General features: G+C 38.5%; 1 protein-coding gene across 4 annotated transcripts in view; it reads right to left on the bottom strand.

The window, feature by feature from the left end:
* Positions 1-23,762, bottom strand: part of CHN1 (chimerin 1) — a 92,444-nt gene that overhangs the window by 39,217 nt on the left and 29,465 nt on the right. For all 4 annotated transcript variants that reach the window (XM_059475801.1, XM_059475802.1, XM_059475804.1 and 1 more), the window contains 3 exons: positions 21,964-21,995; positions 20,977-21,090; positions 7,322-7,610 (listed from right to left, as the gene is read on the bottom strand). In XM_059475801.1, coding sequence (XP_059331784.1) covers positions 7,322-7,610; positions 20,977-21,090; positions 21,964-21,995 — 435 coding nt within the window. The remainder of the gene's footprint in view (positions 1-7,321; positions 7,611-20,976; positions 21,091-21,963; positions 21,996-23,762) is intronic.

The raw sequence follows: 23,762 nt of genomic DNA, 5'->3' as shown, positions 1-23,762 counted from the left end.
TAGAAAATAATTAGGAGATGCCAGATGGGAGGAGGAGTTAAAAAAAAAGACCCCAAACTCACACAACTAAGGAATGAGAACAACAAACGAGAGAGCTGCCAGCTAGCAACCCACTGCAGTCCCTACCATCCAGAAAGCCCTCTGCACAAGCAATAAATCAGAACCACAGCCTGCTTTAGAGGCTGCTCTGAGAGAGACCCACCTTTCCCTTCTGTGGCCACTGCATGGATTATTCAGTTGTGAGAAGGCATAAAAAGTCAAGGGTAGCTACAGGGGTTTTTTAAAATTAGGGGGAAAGAAGACTGTAATTTACTTGTATGTGTCTATGTGGCTTCCTCACTGTACCTCTAGGTGGCCTTTTGGGAAGCCTGGAGTGTGAGGCCCAAAGGGAAGGTCAGCAGCAGACTCCTACAGCATGCTAGGACTGAAGTCACAACAGCTCTCCATTGCTACCCAGAGTTGAGCTGGAGCTCTGTGTTTCTATGTCCCAACTACTGAGGTCCTCTAGGGTGGGAAAACTGGTTCTCACCCTGAAGAGTGCCCAAGGAAAGCTATCCTCTTTGGCTCTTCAGGAGCAAAGGGAGAGTCCTGCCTCTCTCCCTGTGTGTCTTCTTGTCCAGCCTATCCCAGCTACAAAACAAAGACATTTCTGCCAGTACATGTAAGAGAGGCTAGGGCTATATAATACTTTTTGAAGGGCATTAAAAACGTAGCCAGATCCAAACCACCAAGTATAGAAACCCTGAAAAGAACTGAGGTGAGGGCTTCATACTGACTGACCTCCCAACACCCAGAAACACAGGAAAGGAATAACAGTTTATTCACTGCTAATGGTTTCATTTTATCAGTAACAACACAAGCATTATGCTTCAGAATTAATTGCACAGCAACTGTACTGCTTTACAGCCTTTTTAACAGCTCTGCACACTATTCATCGTACAAAGGCTCAATCAGGCACAGGGCATATGCTGAGAGTAATTACTCACCACACTTCTGCTGAGGGTCTCACGTGTGAGTCTGAAAGAGTAGCTGCACTCCATTTCACATGGCAGCTGCCTGTCTCAGTATAATTTGACACCAAACTTTCTGAAGACCATATCTTTGTGTACACATCTCACATGTCAGATCATAAAAGAGCCACACTTCACTGAAAAGGCAGAAACTAACTTGAAAGGTCAACTCAGCAAGCAGTGAAGAGACTTGTACCCATGACAAAAGGCTGAAGCAGGATGCTGATCCTCAGTGTTTACCTTCAGACCACAGGGAACACCTCTACAGGAGTAGCATAGCAACAGGAGGTGCAGTCTCTGCTTGAAATGCAGGCTGACCTGAGGCACAACTCACTGTCTGCAGGCTGTGGAGCCTTATTTGTTCTGACCCTTGTAATACTGGACCAGCAACATGCAATTGAGCTACCAACACAAGCACACAGCTTCTACTTCCAGTTAATTCCCCCCATTATGGGGTAAGCATTACTTTAATGTGCTCTGGAGGTGCAGACAGACACACAGAGGCAGGCAGGCAAGTCCTGCAGGCCCACTGGAATCAGCCAGGAGGCCATTTGCAACCTGTAGGAATTAACTTGAGCATGGCTGGGCATGAACAGGGCTGGCACCAACAGACGAAGAAAGAATTTGTCCTTCACCAAACAGGAGAACTATGGGACAGTGTTTAACACTGGAGGTCCAGTTACAGACCCTTAAAAAACAAGTTTTTCTTCCTAATTTATCTTTTATAAGCATGAGATACTGATAAGAGTAAACTAGATGTTCTGTGTGTGACCTGGGGTTTAAATTAGCTAAGTGCATGCTTCATTTGGAAGCTCTGAATCTTAAAACAAAATCAGTTTATATGAGCTTTTTTAGTGAATCAATTTTACTGCCATAATGAACACAAATAAGGGCTTGGGTTACTCTTGGTGATTCTAAGTAGAAAAAGCACTCTGCAGTTTGGAGAAAAGAATTTTCTTTGTACTGATATCTATACACTGGGTAACATGTGCACTTAACTCTCCTTTCCTGGGTATTGATAAACACAGGGTTAAGTTAAAACCATATATGTTTGTAAAAATGCATTGTAACCATTTGCAGTTTTAGTTTGGCCCACATGTGCCATGTATAACACTGTACATGACACTGGTTCCCTACCTACAGAAATGCTAATGCACAGAAAGGAAAGATGAGGAAAACTGAGTCTGGGGCAATCTCCTCTGAGCATTATGTTGCTGATATGCTGGAGCAGCTACCTAAAAAGTAGGCTTGTCTTTCATCCTGCTAAGAACTTTCTCAGAATTGACAAAATTGTCTATGCTTTGAAGTCTCTACTGAAAGATGGGCTAAACCCAGAAGAAATAAATAGAAGTTTCTGCCTTCCACAGAGTTATGTTTTATTTATAAATTACATTAAAGTTAGAGAGTGATTGTCATGGACACCCGCGCAGGGACCGGAAAGGAACATTTGTGAGAAAAGAGTTGACAATCTCCTCCAGTTAACCCATGGGATTCTTCAGTGCTTAGTGTCCTGCATCTTTAAATGTGCTTTAAGGTAAACATTCATTAGCTGCACTTCTAAAAACATGATTGCCCTTGTTACAGCTATGGCTTGTTTAGATGCTGTGTACATTATACACCCATCTTTGAAGTTAATTCAAGTAAATGGAAAGATTTCAAACAACTTCCAGCATCAAGATTGCTTCAGCCCTCCAAGCATACTTTGCTCCCTGATTATTAAGACCAGGTCTTTTTGAGCCCTATCAGTTCCAGAATTGGCATTACTGGGCACCAAACAGTGCTGTTCAAAGCTCTGTGTCTCTATCACAGGCCTGGATAAGGGTGCCTGTACTTCCATGCCAGCCACTGCAACTCCCTCAGCTGCTGCCTCTCATGTGCTGTCCCTGAAGATAAAATAAGCTGTGGTGAAGGAAAAGTTTAAGCAGATCTTACTAACAGATTTGACTGAGACCAAAAGTAGAAAAATAGTAGTGACATTAATGAAAATAGAAGTGTTAATTTAAGGCTGGAAAGTAAGACAGGTCCCTCTGCAAACACCTGAAAGTATAACCCTTGATTCTGTATGTGGAGTCTATTACAAATTTATTATAAATGTACACAGATCACACTTAACTTTGTCATCTGTATGATCTTTGGAGGCAGGTATAAAAACATGTCTCCTACTAAAATTATACAGATTGACATTTTCAGATCTCCTTGCAGAGTTGCAGAAAAATCAGCCTTCTTCACTGTAGAGGAAAAAATGGTATCACTAGCTAAGGTAATTGAAAACAGAAAAAGAAGATTGCTTTTGTTGGGTGACTGCTGCCACAAATCTTCTCTCAATTCTTTCCATCTATAGGAATTGAATGGAATGTAGTACAGTCTAGAAAAAGTCTTTAATTGATTTACAGCCACTGAGTTTCTCAAAGAAATAGCACTATCACTAAAGTAAACATGAACAGATGTGATTCAGTTGCTATCCTAACATTTACCCCAGGATTTCATTTTGAAAGACAGGATAACTCATAACTAATGATTTCATTTTTTCATAACAAATATTAAATCTTGAATCAATCACTCATACAACCTCTTATACATTATACATATTATAAAGAAATCAAAAACATGTCAAAATGAAAAAAGAATATTTTGCGCGGCTTGAAAGAAGGACTTTGATTTATGTTTCTAGATATTTACTAATTTCTGAGAGCTACCATTTTTATAGGGTGTTTAGAGCAGGGGATCTGCTCTAAGGCCATAATTGCCTTTGAGAGTACAGAATGTTCAGAGACCCATCAGTATTCAAAGCACAGGAGGAATACTAAATCTTATGATACTGGCTATTATTTCCACTTCCACACTAGGTCATATAGATTGAATCCACATGGGAAATCCTCTTTTAAATCATTCTTAGCCCTCTCTTAATGCACAGACCACGATGGCCCCACAACCGAGTTCTGAACAATTTGCAGACTCTTTTGGGAACCAGCATCACCTTTTTAGCACAACAGCTAAAATGTCTACTTGGGACATTCAAGTAGGACAAGCACTCTCCTGTTTTCAGTCTCTCCTCCTCCAGTTATGTCTTGACTAATTAGTAATTCCTTCAGAGGTTAGGAAAAGCATTAAATTATTACCCATGAATTTAAACTTTTAATGTACACTTGTACATGGTATGCAGTTATATTCTTTCTCATTATTAGTGAAGCACATGCTGTGTAGTGGATTATATTTTCCCATCAAAAATTGCATCTTAAATCATGCCACAATATGCTCTCTTGCACAACTCAGGAGTATTGCAATTTATGTCTTACAATCCTTATCTAATGATTGCATAAGTTTTGACTTTTCATCTCTTTCAGTCTTTAAATCTTTCCCATTTACTAGGGCTCCTTTTTAATATATTGCAAATGAAAAGTGTCACCCAACACATACTGAATTCTTCTACCATACATTAATTACAGAAAGAGCAGGGAACAAATGAAGTATTTCAAGTGCCTGCTGGGAGGCATCTAACACAAAATGCAGCATTTCCTGCTACTGCCCCACACCAAACTGAAGACTGGGTGAGTGCCCTTTAATATTTCATTCTCAAGCTTGGGGTGTATTCTCTAGCTGCCCAGTTTCCATGGCAGAAAGTGAGACTCCATTCCCAGCAGCTATTCCACAGGCTCTGACTGGTTTTGTGTCTCTTCTTTCCTTCTGAAGGACTTATATTCCATGCACCTCCCACACATGACTGGGCAACAGTCACAGGCACAAATTTAGATTTGTATCTGAACAACCTCAGAGCCTGCAAATCTGGGAACATATTTTGGCTCAGGATGATCAGATGATCACGTTAAAGACCCAGACTTCTTTCTCTCTTTACAGAGGAAGAAGCATACAGTGCAGGGAGAAGCTGTGCATTTCAAAACTGATGAACATGCATTCATTGCCAGACGCTGTACACACTGAGGAAATTTTCATCCTCACCATGGGGCTAATAGGCACACAGATCTTGCTGCTTGGGTCATAAAACAATGGGTTTTTTTCATGTTGAACTCTGAACAATTTTCTTTGGTTCATTACAATTCAATGATATTCTCTTCATGTTGGACAACAGGAATCAACCTGCCAGCCCTGCCACCAAAAAGGAAGAAAAACTACTTGACCTATTTATAAACAGCTGCTTGTTCCAAATGCTGAGATTGCTGGTGGGATAAGGTGCTGGTCATGGGGCTGAATGCGTTGCTGGGTGAAGTGACACGCAGGAAAATCTGTGCCATCTTTCCACCCAAACCCTGAGAGGTGCAAAGACAGCCAAGATGTCACCTCTGTGCCACTCCACAGTGACAAAGACCACACTGTACTGTCCCCATGCAGGCACAGATAGCAACCCCAACTGGACAATCACTCAAAAAGTAAACTGAAAACTCCACATTTAACTATCCTGTGATCTCTGTGTGCCTCAGTGTGTTCACATCAATAAAGTTCCAAGACAAAATAAAGAAGAGTATTAAAACCTGGGCTTCAGGACTGAAGACACCACTGCTGTTGAACTATTTTGTGGCTGAAGCCCCTTTAGTCACTTGTATGTTCCAGATGAAGGGAGTGGGATGCTGAGATTACCTAGCTAATCCGTTTAAAGGTTTTTTATATAAAATTTCAATCTTTGACAAATATTCAATAGTCCTTGAGCTATTTAATGAAAAATGTTTCAAAACAGATGGTGAGGGACATAACACAATGAGTGGAATCCGTGGAAAAAAACAGCATTCTTCAACACTAATCATTGAAATCTCTTTACTATGAACACTGTTTCATCAATCTAAAAAATGTAACAGAACAGAGTTCTGCTGTCACTTGAAAGTTTATAAATGCAGGAAGAGTTAATTTTACCAAAGAAACCCGAAGTGGTAACTTCCAGAAGACTTAAAGAAGATTTTTACCCAGACTTTGCATTATAATAAACTGTCTATGATAATATGCAAAAAGAATCCTTTTGAAACAGCAGGCTGGAAGCAGTGGCTGTCAAGAACTGTAAGTGATAACTCACCCCTCTACTACTGCTACCTAACAGGCGAGAAATTGGATATTAAATGTGGTCAGCTAGCTTCACTATCCCAGCAGTATTTCTTTTGTCAAAATGATCTGATAACAGTGAAGATTCATACTTTAAGCTAAGTTGGGTGCTTCATCTCTCAGCAAATTCAGTGCAGAATGACAGATTCTGCTGAAGGAGGATTTGAGGGGACCAAAGCTATGAGCCTCTCTCTCTGTGGACTCAGTACGGAGCTTAGTTTCACTGTAATAGCCATGTATGTTGGAAATTGTCAGTCAGACCTTTCCTCCACATCCACAAAAACTAAAATCACACATTTCTGATTGGAGAGACAAAAGATCCCAACTAAGGTTAGCATTTCTTCTACGCACTATGAGCATATTACATAGATAGACCTAATGTGTATCATCCTGAAGTTTGTGAAATAGGGAAGCATATCAGACTATTATACATGCATTAACACCTACAGGTGTGTAAAAATGCCTTTTTAAAATACTTTCATTTGTTAGATTTTCAATATTTTTCATTTAACACAATGGAATTTACATTATGGCTTCCTTTTATGTTTAGTCTCTGAACCACAAATAAAATTTCAGGCAGCTGCTTTGTCTGCCCAGTACGTTCCCAACCTCCCTTAATTCACTAGTTCTAAGATTTCTTCCTTCTTAGTTTTTCTTTTATAATCCAGGATGCAATTACTTCTCAGCTGATACTGCAACTCTCTGAAGAGAGCAATCCCTCTTTGCAAGTCTGGCTGAGGCCAAAAATAGCTCTGTCAGCTTCTGACAGGCTGAACTTAGCCAAGTGAAATGTTTTAACATTTTATCAACTTAATGAACAGTCTTATTTATATTGTGGACAACTTTACTGTTATTATATGCAGACTGCTGAATAGGTTATGGAATGCATTTGTTTGGGGAAATCTGAATATATTAAGAAGTAAAATGCAATTGTCTTATATACTATAAACAATTTAAAGATTAAATATTCTTTGCCCATTTGAAGTAAAGGAGTGGCTTAATGGTAACATCCATAACTATAAAAAGACCTGAAGAATTACAATGACAAATAACTAACCTCCAAATCATGAAAATTTGCAATATGCAAAAATTACCATTACAAAATTCTATAACCAGTTTAAATATTATTGTTAATGTAACACTGGAAATAACTATGCAGACTAAATAGCTGCAGAAACCTTTAGTACTTAGAGTAGAGGGGAAAGGTTAAAAGTACAAAAGAAAAAGTCTAACAGAAAAAAAAAAGTGGGTTAACAATTGCTTACCCTCTTTTCTGCTACCTCATCCTCTCCTGTAGACTCTTTGCCATCATGTTCATCTCTCAGGGTTGGCATATGCTTTTTGTGTGCTGGCTCTCTGTTTAAGGTTGTATATCCTATGTGTTCATAAATTGGATTAATTGTCATCTTGGAAATGTATTCAGCTGCCTTCGTTTCAATATAAAGAGTAATCAATCCATCTGTCACCAGGTCATGGATGGACTCAAAACGTTTCTCCCCAACAAAGTGTTTTCCATCGTAGTAGAGTCTGAAGTTTCTGGTTTGACTTCCAAATCTGCCTCAATGAAATGGGAAAGTTGTTTTTTTTAAAGAACAGTAAGCAGAATAAATAAGAGTAAGCAAGCCTTTGCAAACAATTAAAAACACTTTATCACTTAAAGCTGTGACTGTGCTCTGTGTCTGGTCCAGCCGAGCTGGGGAATTACTACTTAGCACAGATAGGAAGGAGAGATCAACAACAACTGCAGAGAGATAGCGAAAACAGTACTGTCCCAGAAGGAGCTGTTTGTTCTGGTATTCTTTTAGCCTTTCCATTATCTATGGAAAAACTGAAAAATTACTTCACACTCCTTATGGCTTTTTTTAGTGCTTTGCTACTTTATCACTGCAGTGAATTGGCTTGGCTGTGCTATGAGGAGCTCTCATAACAGAGCCCTCTATTAGAGCCGATCAATCCGCAGCTCTGATGCTGTCTCAGACCTCTGCTCCCCTGCTTGCTGCAGGAAGAGGCCATTCAAGGTTCAGCTGAGCTCCAGTGCCAACAATTACACTGAAGCAGAACTGCTGCCAGAACCCGAGCAGCACAGGACAAAATGGCACAAGGGCAAGCATTCTTTATTCCTGGCCAAAGGCCCAGGACTAACTCTTCAAGCTTTGTACAAAAGTCCTTCTGTGTTCTGCTTGTTAAGTCCCAAGCTTCAGGCAAATCTTTGTAATATACAGGATATATAACACGAAAGCTATCCAACACCAGCCATTCTGCATCAGGATGGAACAGCATTTTGATACAGGCTCTTAGCAACCATAAGAATGCTCAATTTACCTGAACAGCAGCATATTTTTAAAAACTGCACTTAGAATTTGCAATCATTTTCTGCCTCAAAGCAGTCTAAACATGTGAAAACACACTAGTGTTTGCACTTGGCAACATTTCCTGTGGGGAAGATGGAGGCAAGAAGCTGCTTTCACAGCTCACTCCAGTGCTTTCTGTGGTCAGACAGCAGCGAGGGTATTGGCCCCCTTATGAGGTCAGATGTGCCAAATAAGTTTTAAGAACTAAATTTGAAAGGATGGATTGGTTTCACTTTACAATCAAATGCTTCATTGGAGATGTTAAGGAACACAGTAAATAACGATACTTTGCTGAAGTGGCTCCTCTGCTCAGCAGGGCCTTGCCAAACAGGGGGAAGCATAATTTTAGACCCTGCCTCCGATGAAATATGACATTCTTCTTGCCAATATGGACAAAAAATAGATGGTTCTAGAGTCTGTATTTTTTTTCTCTGTTCTACATCAAAATGCCAAACCTTCCCATCACCCTATCAATAGTTCTGACAGTGACTGCAACTTCAGACACTGCTACTTCTGCAAAACACTCAAACGTAAATGGAATCTGCATCCTGTTCAGTAAGGAAAGGGGACACAATGTGTAGGAACTATGTGGGCATTTTCCTGCAGATTAACTGGTACTTCCATGCATATTTTTATGTCATACAAACTAAAAGGTCATTGAATCAAACATGAGTAATTACAAAATGACAGAAAGAAATACCCAATGCTAATTTCATCAGAAGATGCAGTTCTGAGTAAATACAAGTAATACAGAAAGCAGAAAGATAATGTCCTAAGTTATAGCAGGAGGGGCAGATGTATTCAGACTTACTCCTCAGGACACCTTTATACTCAACACAGTGTATTGCAAACAAGCTTTGACCACGGGATGTCCTCTTTATGCACCCTTGACTGTCAGAGACGTCCACATGAGCCAAGAGTGCTCAGCACTTTGCAGTGCCAAAGCGAGCAACCTTCACTGTCATCTGCTCAGGTCAGTGGGAATAATGCACACTGAGCACACACAAGCACCTTGATGGCTCTCACTTCACCAGGAGAACCAAACAAGTTTGAAGGTGAAGAATGATGGGCCTTAAATGACATATACATTGGAATTACTTATATTAAGAGATGCAGGTGAACTGCTGCTCTCATCAGTAACATCTGCTCTGACTACTTAAAGCAGAGTTTCAAGCAAGCTGGAGGTCACTTATTGCTCTTAGTTTTCCAGAAGAAAAAGTATTACACTAATTTTATCAAAAGAGGATATGGCACAGAAAAGCATCACAAGGCCTATTACTAAGTACACACAGTGTGTTGATTTTGGCAACGTCTCTCAAAATCTAGAACCAGTCTTGTCTGGTTCTGAAGTCCTGTTCTGAAGAACAAGATGACCAAATGCAGAAAAGAGACAGAACTTGTTAAAAAGTTAGTTTTCTTTCCCACAGGGTCAGAATGTGCACCCTCCTACCCCAGGTGTGTTTTACTGAGCAGCCCCTGTGCTGTAGATCTGTTCAGACTGCTGCACATGGAGTGTGTCATTGATACTATAAGGAATAGAGTTTCCAAGAGATGAATTGTTTGCCTTTATCTAATTTCCCATTTGCTCCAAATCGATTTTTTTTTCCTTTATTCTTTTCTAATTGGATATGTTGTGGAGAAAGGTACTGGTTTTCAAATAGAATTCTCCTAGTAATAAGGGAATAAACTCCCAAAATCTCCACACATCAATGAAACACCAGCCTTTTACAAAGACTGTACTGTCAATAATGTGTCTCAGACTCCTGTTTTATTTCTTTCAAATTAATTTAAATTTTTCCTGACCACATAATGACACTACTTCTATCAAATTACAATATTCAGAAAAGCATGTATGTTCAATTGAAAATTATTAATAAAGACTTAATCTTCAATCTTACTTAAAACTATGGTTTAAATTTTTCCACTAGCAAGACTATTTCCTTATGTTTACTTTCTGTAGCATTCCTGCAGCCTAGTTAATTATGCATCACCGTGGCAACTAAGTAGAGCCAAGATTTGATATTTCAACTTCCTGATGCTCTCCTCCAAAGGCAAGTACTGGTACCAGCTGTTTTTTGTTTAATAAATAGAAAGTGGGACACAGATAAAGTATGTTCTCTTTTGGTTTATACAGGGGAACATCAGATGTTTTTCCAAGAATTAAACCTCTGACATGTCAAACAGTCTCATTGTGTCCACTGTGCATTTGTTTGCAAGCAGCAGGACTACAGTTAAAAGACATTTTTTATTCCAAGTTGTCTGAAATCACTGTCTAGTTCCTTTGGTTGCCAGTGGGGCAGAGTAGATAACGTGGGAAAATGTATTAAACAGTAGAGAAAATGTGGCTGGTAGTAAAGGATAATAAAGGACTGAGGAGCTGAATTGGGTATCATGCCATGAGAGACAGGCCTCAGAATCAGCCACCTACCTGTATGCAGCATTCAGTAAAGAAACAATAGGAAAAAGGGAAGGATTGAGAGCACAGATACACTCTTACCATCTGAGAGGATGAATTTATAGTCCACATACGGAATTGTACAGTAGCTATTCACCACTTTCACAGGCTATTTTATGATGAGAAGAATTTCTAGACACGGGCATTGTTTAGAGTGCATAGTTGCAATCAAATGACAAATTAATACCCCTCAGGACTACTCATGTCCTCCTTCATTTCAAACAACTTCATACACTGACCTGGGAAAACTTAAGACTCAGCCTAAAGGTCACTTGGACTTAATCACTCTGGGAGAAAGAGTCTTAATGTGCTTTGCAGCCAGAAGGTAAAAGTCTTTCTTAAAATTAGGTGCCAGAATTTCACTTCTATTTTCTGAAAACTCTGAACCAACACTTATGACTAGACTCTTGACACTCCATAAAAAGCCACAGGAATATAAGGAATCTTGCCATCACAAATGTCTCTTAATCATGCTGTGTTCTTGGGTGAAAACAAATTATTCCATAGATCCTTTTTTGGCCCATTTCCTTGTCAAAGAAAGACAAGCCTTGCATGCAGCCAAAACCTCTTCTACACAATTATCCCTGAAGGTCTCAAGGTCTCCAACTCCTGAAGGAAGCTTTTTTTTTTTTTTAATATTCATTGGCAACAACATTTCTGCTGATGGCCAGGGAACTGCAGAACTTGCCAACTTCCCAGAATACCTGCCTGAAAAATAACATAGCTTTCCAAACCTGAGCAGTATTTTACAAGAACACAATATGTATAAATGCAGTCAAATACATTAGGGATTGATACAAATGGAGACAAAAAAATCCTTGCTGATATGGCTGGGAAGGGTGGCAGAGTACAGTCACTATGGATACTTTTCCAGAGCCATTTGGAAGGGCAGTACTGGCTAGCTGACTGTTGCTTGATGAACATTAATTTAGTGTAAAGTTATCCCTAAAACCTGGTAACATCCGTGCTGAATGCATGATACTTGAGTTCAGCATCCTTACAAAGAGAAAAGGGATCTTAGACCTGCTACTGCAACGTGCCCATCCCCTGCCAAAGCAGGCACAATCTTCCACTCCCTCTCTCTAACCTGGATCAAACAAAAAGCTCAGAGCCTGTAGGGTATCAGTGCTAACAGCTCTCCAGCAGTCTCTCTCAACTGAGGCTGAAGACATCAGTGCCCAAACTTCCTTGTCAATGCTGGAAAACAATTCTGCATAAATGGCATGCCAACAGCAGGCAGGGAGGACCAGAGCAGTGGCACTTCCCTGTGGATCTTAAGCACTGTCAGGGACAAAACAACTGCTCTAGGGCATCAGCAGTAGCCAACAGTTGCTGAAAGCAATGAATAAGAAGTGTTATCAGCCCTTGGTACCCATAACAGAGCATTTCACAAATAAATCTAACAAAATTAGAAAATAATTCCTTTGCTTCAATGTATTATTTTACCATCAACAGCTGATTTTCACCATCTTAAAATTTTGAAAATACGTCAGCTGATCAAGTACTATGGTATGCTAGTAATGTGCAGTAAGACCATTTAATACTTAAGGTAAATGTGTAGTGTTCTTGATCAGTGGTAAGCATTTGAAAATAATCTGTTTGGTTTGAACAGATGCATTACCTCTTCTTAGTACTGTGCCTGTATGCCTTATTCTATTTAACCTTATATAAATTGCTTGGATTCATTTGATGGTTGAATCAGAAACAATACCAATGTTTTGGGCACTGTTTTACTGCCTTTTCTACCTGGTGAGAGTTCCATGCTCCCTGGGAATACACTCACTGTGGTTAGTGGTTAAGACACATTTGAATTCTACATGCACACAGGAACGTATTAAAAGCCTGGTGTCTTCTCTGTACCTGAGAGCAATATTTGGAGACCTCTGCCAGCTTGCCCGGATAAAGATCATCTGGAAATGTTACTTGCAGGAAAGTTACTTTCACAGTTTCCTAATACATAAATAAGGCTTACAAAAATTTTTTAAGAAATGTTCTTCAAGAGTTAATTTTACCATGTGGCTTCATGCTACAGAGAGATTTCATAGTACTTTAAAACAGAACTGTGTTTCAATCCATCTAAATTAAGGTATCAACCCTACCACTGTCTGCTCAGCAAACTTCCAAATGTGCATGCAAACTTTACTCAACGTAAATGTTTTCATTTTAGGTCATATATTATGTTGTTTTTCTGGTTTATTTTGAAGTAGAACAGCATCAGCAATGTAGCAGGAATTCCACTGTAATTGTGTGCTATGGAGAGAAAACTGCCATAGCATAATGCTCAAACATGTTCATTTTTGTTTCACTCAGAGTAGCTTTTCCTACAAGGCCATAAGTTCATAGGGACCAAGAATGGTTGGAAATGCACCTTTAAATGTTGTCCAGTCCAATCACCCTGCAATAAGCAGTGACATCTTAACCTAGACCAGGATGCTCAGAACCCCATCCAATTAATTTTCCCAGGGATGGAACATCTGCCACTTCTCTGGGCAACCCGTTCCAGTTTTCACCACCCTCATAATAAAAAAATTTCTTTTGTATCTACTCAAAATCAACCCTCCTTTAGTTCAAAAATTACTCATGACTGTCACATTTCTCTTTTTCTTCTCTAGACTTTCTCACACTAAAAGCAACTTGCTCTTAATTTATCCTTCTAAAACAATGTGGATATTTTAATTCAGTATATCAAGAAAACCAGAGTGGAAGACATCAAGCGAAAACCCAAAGAAATGTTCTTATTGTAAAATAGCTTTGCAAGTCCAGAAAAGGTTTTTGAAGAGCAGAGTGGAGCAACATTGTTTTTGCTGTTGTTCCTGTTTGTTTGGGTTTTTTTCTAAGGTACACAGCAGGTTGTTTTTCAGAGTCTAAAGAAAACCCAAATTCACTTAGATTTAAAAAAAAAACCTAAAAACTACAGTAAGATTTCTGTTCCACAGAGATTTTGTCACATCTGATTTGCCTTAAGCCACTGCTAATTCAAAGCTTACAATACAGGCTTACTTAACTTACTTAAAGGTATTACAAAATTTGCTATTCGCTTAACTTGTTTTCTCAGTGTACTCTACCTCTAATCTTCTGGTACTCACTCATCCCTTCTTTGCAAACAGTGAGATTCACCAATATACTCTTCCTGCTCTCTAAATGGTTTTTCCTCAAAGCTGTCTTCCTTAAAAATAAACAAGCATAACATAAAATGAAATAATTCCTGCATACATAACATGCATTGTTAGAATTCTTGGGGCTGCTAACAGTTCATCAATGAAGATTAATAGCTTTTTTACAATTATATTCTGTTTTTCTAGAAGACAATTTCTTCTTTCATCCAAGTGCAGCAATAAATGGGGCAGATGTCAATTTATTAATGAAACTGTTAGAGTTCATTTATCTCAAGATACAAAAGAAAAAAATTAGCTTGATTCTCCCTCTAGCACCTATCAAATCAGGAAGAACCATACTCAGCTGAGCTTCACCAAGTATAAAGGAGGGAGAAGGAAAAGGAAAACTGGGCCAGATAACACTTATTGGTGTCAGTTCTTTTGGTGTTTGAATAATGAATAAATGTTGAGATGAAAACAATTATGACATTAAACAACAATGTAAGGTTGTTGTATGTTATCTTGAAAACACGTCTATAAAGCACCCACAGTATCTATGAAGTACAGGAATAAAGGTGTTTCTCCAATTACAAAAATTTCTAAATATGAATTCCAAAAATATCCAAAATGAGAGGGCAATCAAAAGGGCCAACTTGCAGATAGATTTCTACCTAGCATTTTCTAAAAGCAGTAGAGAAAAAGAGGCATTCAAGTAGAACTTGCAGAAGACTGAAAAGATATATATGCTTTGACAGGGGAGGAGAGCATTATTGTACTTGCATACACAATTTGATTGGCAACTGATTGCACTACAATTTGATTTTTTCAGCTATTATTTCAACTCCAATAGTGCCCAGAAGCTTTAAACCATGCAGACATTATGCAGCATAAAACCAGCAAAGTGCAACACAGATTCCTGCTCAGGAGCTGTGACTGGGGGTAGACTGAGATGGGGTACAACTTCCAGTCTATCTTTTTAAGATATCCTAGACTTTTGTACTGAACAAGCATGTGAGACAATAGAGAAAACAGCTTCTGTAATGGAGAAATGAGGCCTGCAGAACTCCATGGCCTAAAGCCAAGTCATATATGAAGCCAAGAAGTGAGCCCAGAGCTCCTGAGCTCCACCCTGGTACCTCAGCACCAGCCTAGTGCCTCTGCTGCCCAGCAGATCACAGCAGGAGCTGCAGCCAGGTGAAGGACATGGCATAAATGAACATGAGCTGTGCACACTGAGCACAGGCATCTCTTGGACAAGCTCTCCCAAAAACGTTCACAGCACGCTGGAGCAGAGAGTATTCCTCCGAGAAGTGCTGAACTTAACACCAGCAGGAGAAACACTGCAGTAAACTGAATTGCTAAAGATAAATTAGACACTCTAGCCAAAAGAAAACAGAGCTGACAACAACAACAGATGGGAAGAGGAGGGAAGGAGAACAGGAACACAGCAAGAAGACACGAACCATAAGGAAAAAAGCATTCTAGTCTGTGGGAGGACCTAGGTAGCCAGTTAATTACTCATTAAGGTTAGTAGCTATTTATTATTATTCTAAATACTTAAGTGAAGCCATTTCAGTAGTGCCCAGGTGCACTTACATAAGGCAGATGATAAACAGAACACCTCAGGTGTTTACTGATAGCTGAACCTTAAATGTTATTGACAAACTAAGAGAGTCAATTATTTAGTGTGAAATTTTATGTAGGAAAAGAAACTTTTTACGGGAACGTTACCTAGATAGAGGGCCAATTGTTTTACTTGAAGCAGAAAAGCAAGCTCCAGAATTTATTACCACCTTTTCCCCTGTTGTTTTTTCTTTTCAGCTAGCAACCAAGGAATATTGTATGAATATTTTAGAAAGGATTCTAGAAACTGAATTCAACCCTTGCTACTGCCAATCACTTCTTTTGCAAATCAGGTAAAAATACACAGAAAGATATGTAAAGTTTAGTCTTTAAAATGGTCTTTAGAATTTTTCCCTACCAACTAGCATGATGTCAGAATACTGTTACCATGGTAAAGGGAAGAGATGCAGTTAGCTACTGCTTTGCTGGGCTCCTTCTGACTACTTACAGATCAGCTGTAGATGCAGGATAAACTATGATCAGATTTTGATACATTCATAATTCAAAAAACATAATTCAGCTATCATCATGTAGAAAGTAGTTTCAAACAATTCTTCTTTCCCCAACTGCTCTCCCCGGTCCCAGTATGAACAACAAGGCTTTTCAGCAGAATGCAGATCAACAGTGTTCATCTCTGAATTCAAGAAGCCTTTTGCAGATGTTGAATTCTACATGTGTAAGTAATCTCACAGCAATCCACACGTGTTCTGGAACAGCACTACACACGTGTCCCAAAAGAGCCCACTGGAAATAAACAGCATCCAGCTACCAATGCACTCATCCTCTGAAACTTAAAAGGTTCATGTGCAGAATTATGCCCTAATAGGCTACCAATTAGGTCTCCTTTTAAAATGCCTGTGGCTAGTTGCTTAAAAAAATGTCATAATTCATGGATTGAGAATGTGTATGAATTTGCACAATACATGTTGACTAAAATAAAGATTACTAATTTTTGACATTCATTTCACCTGAAGAATTCTTTCCTGGTGCTACATAATCTTCAATGTGCCCAAACCTCCAAACATAAAGAAAACATGACTCATAATCATGGCTCACATTATTACCTTTTTTTTTTTTTAAAAAATTCATGCTGCAGAACCTTAATTCATTCTCAGTATCACAACAATAGAATTTGCAGGAAGGGAAACCATGGTAACCAATTAAATGTGCTACAGCAGCTATCTGCTCAAAAGAACATGCAGTACCATCACACTTCAACGCCTACCACTAGTACACTCTCTACCCATTTCCTCTTTATCCTCATCCTAATTATTAAACAAGCTCTCCACCACAGAGGGCTACATTGCAAACCATGTCTATTGTTACTGCCACTTGCTATAGGTCTTAACATTAAGCAATGTACTACTCTTTTGCCAAATGTAAAAGCAGATCTAATAGCTCCAGAAGTGAATTAGAAATTTTCATTATTTTAAATCTGCTTGGAACATTTAATTAACATTACAATGCATTTTGTGTCTTTTTATTCTGAGAGAGACTTGCTGATATGTATGTACACAGATATAGATCTACAATCACTTTCTCATGTCAGTAATTTTTTTAAACCTCAAGACTGCAAAACATGTTCAGTGGCATTCTGATTGATTAATTAATTAGTAAAGATTGGTGAATGCATCCATGATTAAATATAATATAGGCATTAAATATAGTAGGGTGCTTATTTGCTGCTCTCAGTTGTGTTTATGCTTCATTCTCCTTTATATGGTATCTGAGCTGACACAATTTTACAGACCTTCTTAGGCTCTGAACATCAATTTTATCTGAAAGACAGCTCTGACTATTTAGTCAAACTTCTATACTTCAAACAACATTTAAATTATCATTTTCTATTTCTTTAAGAACATACTTCTATCTCTCTTACAAATTCTGAGAAAATTATTTTCTGAAAAAACTCCACCATCTTTTGTTTCAAATTTATATTTAAAAGGTAGTCTGCCTTTTAAAAAGTCATGATGCAAATTAATTGCACAATAATGGATGAAAGTAGGCAAAAATAGCTCATCATAAGATGATCAAAATGCAGCTTGTTATATAAGCGGAAAGCAGATTTTACAGTAACTCAACAGCAGCTTTAAAAAAATGAACAGTTTTTTTGGGTAAGAGTCACTTTCCCTACCTTACAAAGAAAAAAATATTAAAAATCTTCACTTTGAACTCAATTAACTATTTGACAGTATTGCACTAAGAAGAGCTGACCGCTTTGCTTTAGCTTGCAAAAAGTATTATTTTTCCTGTCCTATATTTGGTCATTTAAGTGGTGCTAGGCTATGTCTGCAGCTATAGCAGCTCAGGAACAAGATCTTTAGATCTACTAAAGCTAGTTCCATAAAAGCACCACAGCAGTCAAAACTCATTTAGAAATAAGGCTTTAGAGAACAAAGAACTAAAGCATGTGGTGCAGTTCATCTCGAACAGGGTGTGCAGTCCTGGCTGGTATGGACACTGAGCTTTTGGGCATCAGCTACAATGGCTGGTGGAATCAAATGTAACACTGCAAGTGTCCCATGATGATCTGAGGAATTGTCTGGCTTGGGTCCTCAGGACAAACCACAAAAAGCTTGTTCTTCTCCATTGCAGAAAGGATGGCTGGAAACATTCCATGACAGAGACATCATACCTTGCCACAGGAAGGGACATGATCCTGTTTCACTACACTGCTCCTCACGACTGGATGCCCTGGGTTTCTCAGGGTTCCCAGGCACGCTGCCACAAGCACAGGAAGGAGACATCTGCCAGAGCTGGACATGCTGGGCCGTCTGTCTCACTGAATTGCCTGCCTCCCCAGCAGAGCCACCGGCAGCTACAAGCCAGGAAACAAACCTGTCTCAGTCTCAACATCAGCTGCTCCTACCCACAGCTACCACAAGACTTTTATGTCTCCATGAACTGGGATTTCATGATGCAATCACACTTCATAGGCGGTTTCTCAGAATTGACAGACTGTCAAAGACTGACACATCAGACAACAAACAGTGAGAGAGATTGAGTAGATACATAGAAATACAGAGGGAACGAAGTATTTATGCCAAGAGTTGATAGTACCTTAAAGAATCTAAATTTTACTCAACTTTTTTCCATTATTTTTACCAAAACATGCCTGAAAACCAACCAGAACACACGGATATTTCACTTTATGTTTTGTCACTATGTTATTGCAGAATTAGAGCACCTCTAGAGAATTGCTGGGTTAACTTCATAAAATTCTTGGAATCTGTTCTGTGTTTGTTTTTTTATGTAACAGCTGACCAAGTTTTCTTTCCTCCCACACCTTCTAAGGGGTAAAACAAAGGTAAAGAAGAAAAAGCAAAAATCACACAGAAGTGATCTTAAAGTTAACATGAGTGCTTCAGAGACAGAGTAGCACTTAAACCTAGTATGAAAATACCAAATTTGTTGATACAACCAGAAGAGAAAGGGTGAAATTAGAGACCCTGAACTCAATCAAAGCTTTCTGTTGAACTTGGAAAAGTTTTGCTCATACATACCATCCTGCTGACAAGCTCTGTTTTTGGCCATGGAAGTTACATTCTTAAATTCCTGCTGGGATTATCTAAACTGCAGATGGGGCTATCTTTGCCATCTGGCAATGTAGTGACCCAAACACAAGTGATGCTCTCAGAAAAGGATACAACTACATAAACTCAACATGGCAATCACAGCAAACTTCTCACAGTCAGGGTACACAGAGAGACTGCAGAAAGGACCTGGTCTTTAAGAGATGCTACTATGTCAGAAACACACTCACTGGACACTTTGGCTAATGGCTATATTCTGCATTTATAGTTCCAGGGAAAGGAAGAATAAAAACTGAGAAAAATTCTCCTTCCAGTCAATGGAAACGCAGACTCCTGCTACACTGCCTAGTAGTGATAAAAAATAAATCCTAGTGGTAAAATCCCAATGTGTGGAAGACAGAGCACCACAGTTCACAGAGTTCCACCTAAGACATGAGAGTTAACACTCTCATTCATGCACATTGAAGGCCAACAGCAAGAGAACAGAGCATTGTCTGCTATGGGAAGGAAAGCAGCCACCTAGACCCACTGCCCATGATACACAAGTCATTTACCATTTAAACATAATGAAATGGCTGCAAGATGCTGCAGTTTCAGTTTCTGATGTGTTTTTCCAAACACTGAATTTCATCAAAATAAAACAATGATAACAACTTTGTTATCATTTGAAACTTTTCCCAAACCAATCACTAACAACTATCCATTCTTTTCTCTATTTGGTATAAAACTGATTTTATTGTTTTCAAAGGGGTTTTCCAGTGTGAGAGATACCATCAAACCTGGGGAAAAAAGCCATCTTTTGACTTGCTGGACTGAAGGTGCATTTGAAAAACAACCTGCAGTGATACATCCTACAAGATGCTCAACAGCTTTATCTGAGTCTACAGGCCCTGTGTGTTCTGCACCACTGGAAGCAGGCAGTGGAGCTCTGCCTTCAAGCCAGGTGTTACAAAAACTGATTTCTTTGTAGCTTTAAAAGAATATTGCAAGAGCAGAAGATGATGAAATTGAGTACTATTTTAATACAAAATACCAAATTTACACTGTTAATGAAAGCCAGTGTAAATGTCAATAATGTCTGTCGTTTATTACTACAGAAACAAATATACTATGAAAATATATTCTTTTTCCCCCTGAAAAACTAATTTATCACAACCTATTATTTCAAGACATTATTATTTTAATCATAATTTTATAAAACTTTCAGTAACTGCATCTTCTTCAATGTTTTTCTGTCCCACTTAGATTTACAACCTTGCTAATAATCACTATCTCCCATCTCAGGTGTACAGCACAGGCCAAAGTAACCTCCAACATTTAAAAGTAATTAAACTATTTAAACCTTACAACTACTTTTTGAGTTTTTTATTGATAGCTGACCCACTTGCCAGAGCTTTGCAGAATGAAGAAGCAGATCTGCAAGCACTGTGAGCTAACAGGTGTTCAGACAAAAAGGGCCTCCTGATGTGTTGCCATCCCAAGGAGAGACCAGGGGGGACAGAGTTTTCCAGCACATGGCAGGCTGCTCAGGGAACTCATAAGGTGCCTTTTGTTTCTTGACCACCTGCTCTCCCAACATCTGCATTGGGTCACATCTGTACCACAGTGGGAAAAGGGCAAAATGAAGCCCCACTAGCAAAACCACAATTGCTGTTATCCTGATGGTAAAAACAATAAGGAGTGTTAGCACTTCAAAAAAGGGCATGGAAGGTCAAAGATACCAAATCTATAACTAGGGTAAAAAAGTATAATGATGAAAAAGAAATTAAAACAACTACAAAGAATTTTTTGATCTGAGGTCAGCAATGAAGTAAAACCATTTGAATATTTTATAAATTTAAAAATGGAATATTAATTACTGACCTTAATGCCAAAGTGTAGGTTCCAGGTTGCCTTTGGCTTTCACGAATGAGATAGCTTCCCTCTGCAACACTCAATAATTGGTCAGCTTCCTCCCTTGAGATCATCCCATGGAATCTACGGAACAAAAACTTCTTTGAAACACACGCCTCTTCTCTTTTAAATCACCTTTTGGTCTTCATTTAGAAAGCACCAATGATAGTAATTTAAAAAGAAACAAACAAAAATTACTGACTTGGTGGAATCTACAATTTGAATTAATTTCCCTATGTGCCTGTATTTGAATTTACTTCAAATGGTTTAGAAAGGCTTCTAGGAAAGAACATCTATGAAACAAGTATATTGTTTTTAAATCTGCATCTATCAATTTAATATGTAGAAATAAATCTGTTTTCTCCTGCTGGTTTCACATCTTTTGTGCTAGCGGCATGCAATCAAACATTTTGAAGCATTCAAGGACATTTTATGTGATCCCTGAGATTTTAGCAAGTTGGTGTAATCTCAGTAATTGCTGATATAATAACCCAGCAACACTACACATCTTTTACCAAAATAAACATAAGTAAGATCTTTGTTTCTCCACACTAAATCTAACCATCTTTGCATTAGCAACCTGAAACAGAAGACACACAGAGACTGATTATATATTGCATTTGGGATCCAAATATCTTTTCTTCCTAAACAGAAACACATTTTGCAAAGCCAACAGGAGAGGGAGATAGAAAAAGACAATCCCTTGAAAGCACAGAAATGTATGTTTGTTTTTCTCACTTAAAGTAGCACTCAGTGATATCCATATCCATGAGAAATTGCAGCTGTAATTTTAGGCAGACAAAAGTAATAATGTAGTAATGACCTGATGGTGAGACACACTGCTCTAAAACACACAGAAGAAAAAAAGAGCCCAGACTAAACATTTGACACCTTTCCTGTAACTATTATTAACCAATATGTCAGGATAAACCACTTCCAGAGGTGTTTGTTACTTACTCTCTTCCATAATACTTGGGTCTGTTCTCTACCTAGAAGAAATAACAGAAATTGTAATGTTTCATAACAAGAGAAGCTATACAGTAAAGTGGACTGTATACAATACAGGATTAAAACCAGAAAGGGATATAATGTGAAAGTGCACGCAAAAATAATCAAGAACAGAATTTCTCCTGTGATTAGCACATAGGGAAACCAAAGGGAGATATTCAGAAAACACTGCACTTGTGAATGGCTTAAAATGGAGCGAGAAAGGATGAGCCACTTGGACCATGTCATCCTCAGGACATACAAACTGATGGCATTAAATATTGCTTTTACAAAGTGCCAGATAGGGGAAATGAGTTAGCAGTTCATGCATGTAAGTGCACCATATTGTTGAGTGCACTAATACAGTGAAACATCTATAAAACTCTAAAATTTACAGGTTACCTTCCATCACAGAGCTGTTGGTGCCCCTGCTGAAATAAAGCCACTACTATGCAGCCCCTCAGAGTGAGGGCAAATGGGTGAGTAAATCATCAGGTGCCTAAGTCTTGTGCTTCTTGACTTCACTAAAAGAAGTAGTACCACCTAAAAGACTTCAAAAGCAGGTGTGCATGTGTTTTGTAGTGTAACTCCACCTTGGCTGTGCTCCAGAGACCTTATGGTGTAAATGCACACAATATGCAGGGGTGTCAGGGCACAAGTTGCCTGATAATTATTCTAGATAAAATAATGCATCTTCATTTGTCCAGGAAGTTTAGAGCCAAGTGAGGAATAGCATATTCCACAGAAATCAACTAATAATTTAAGCCACCATGTTATCCTTTCTTGCTAAATTTAAAGGGGGAAACTCTTTGGGGAATAAAAGTCAACAGTTATACAACTTGAACTACAGAAATATAAAACAATCCAGCTATGCTGCAACACAGAATGCCACATTGGGTTTTTTTAACATCTTTTCAACAAAAAGCCTATTAATATTAGTGCTTCTCTCCAGTGTTTTCAGTGGAATATAAAGATTTCAGATATTCAAAACAACAAAAAACAACATACATCCCGATGTACAGTCTAATAACAATTCTTCAACATTCCCAGGAAATAAAAAGCTATTGTCATGATCCATCACTTTGGAAAAAACATTCCATCACGGGTAAGATTTATCATGTCCTAAAATATTTCCTTTTCCTTTATAACAGCAAACAAGTTGCCTGGTGTGATAGCTGTTTTCAAAGGGCCTGAAGAGACTGGATTATTTCAAAAAAGAAGAAAGGTCTTCGATTTTTTTTGTTAAATGTACGCTATTTCTTCAATAAGAAGATAGCAACATAAACAGAGAAAAAATGAAAGCATTTTATTGTTGTTGTTATAGAAACTTGCAACAATTCTTAACTAAAACCCTTAAGCCAAGACACTAGTTTAGAGCAGTTGTTAAAAGAAGAATCCTGTCATGAGTAAGATTTTGTTGTCTGTCTAGTGAGATTTTATCTTTATCTCAGTGAATTTATAAGACAGAACTGGAAAATTTATATAAGCAAAAGCATTCCTTTTCAGAAATGGATTAGTAACTTGACAGGGCATCTTCAGAGTACTTGCAAGTCCTAAGAAAATTTATAATATACTCTGTGCAAACATTTGAAAATGCGAACAGGCAGATGACTGGAGCAAAGCTTCTGAAAAAAACCCCACAGGACTTCCAGGCATTTGTAGTAGGCTTGCAGGTCATTTTAGTGGATGATGAGTTGAAAAGGAAAATAACCACTTCTGTTAACACTGCCTCTACTGATCAGTTTTACCAACTTGCAATAACTTCAGTA

The sequence above is a fragment of the Ammospiza nelsoni genome, chromosome 7, assembly GCF_027579445.1.
Source record: "Ammospiza nelsoni isolate bAmmNel1 chromosome 7, bAmmNel1.pri, whole genome shotgun sequence".
In the NCBI taxonomy this organism is placed as follows: Eukaryota; Metazoa; Chordata; class Aves; order Passeriformes; family Passerellidae; genus Ammospiza; species Ammospiza nelsoni.
The sequence above is the reverse complement of the archived record's forward strand: the minus strand, read 5'-3'. Positions and strand labels throughout refer to the sequence as shown.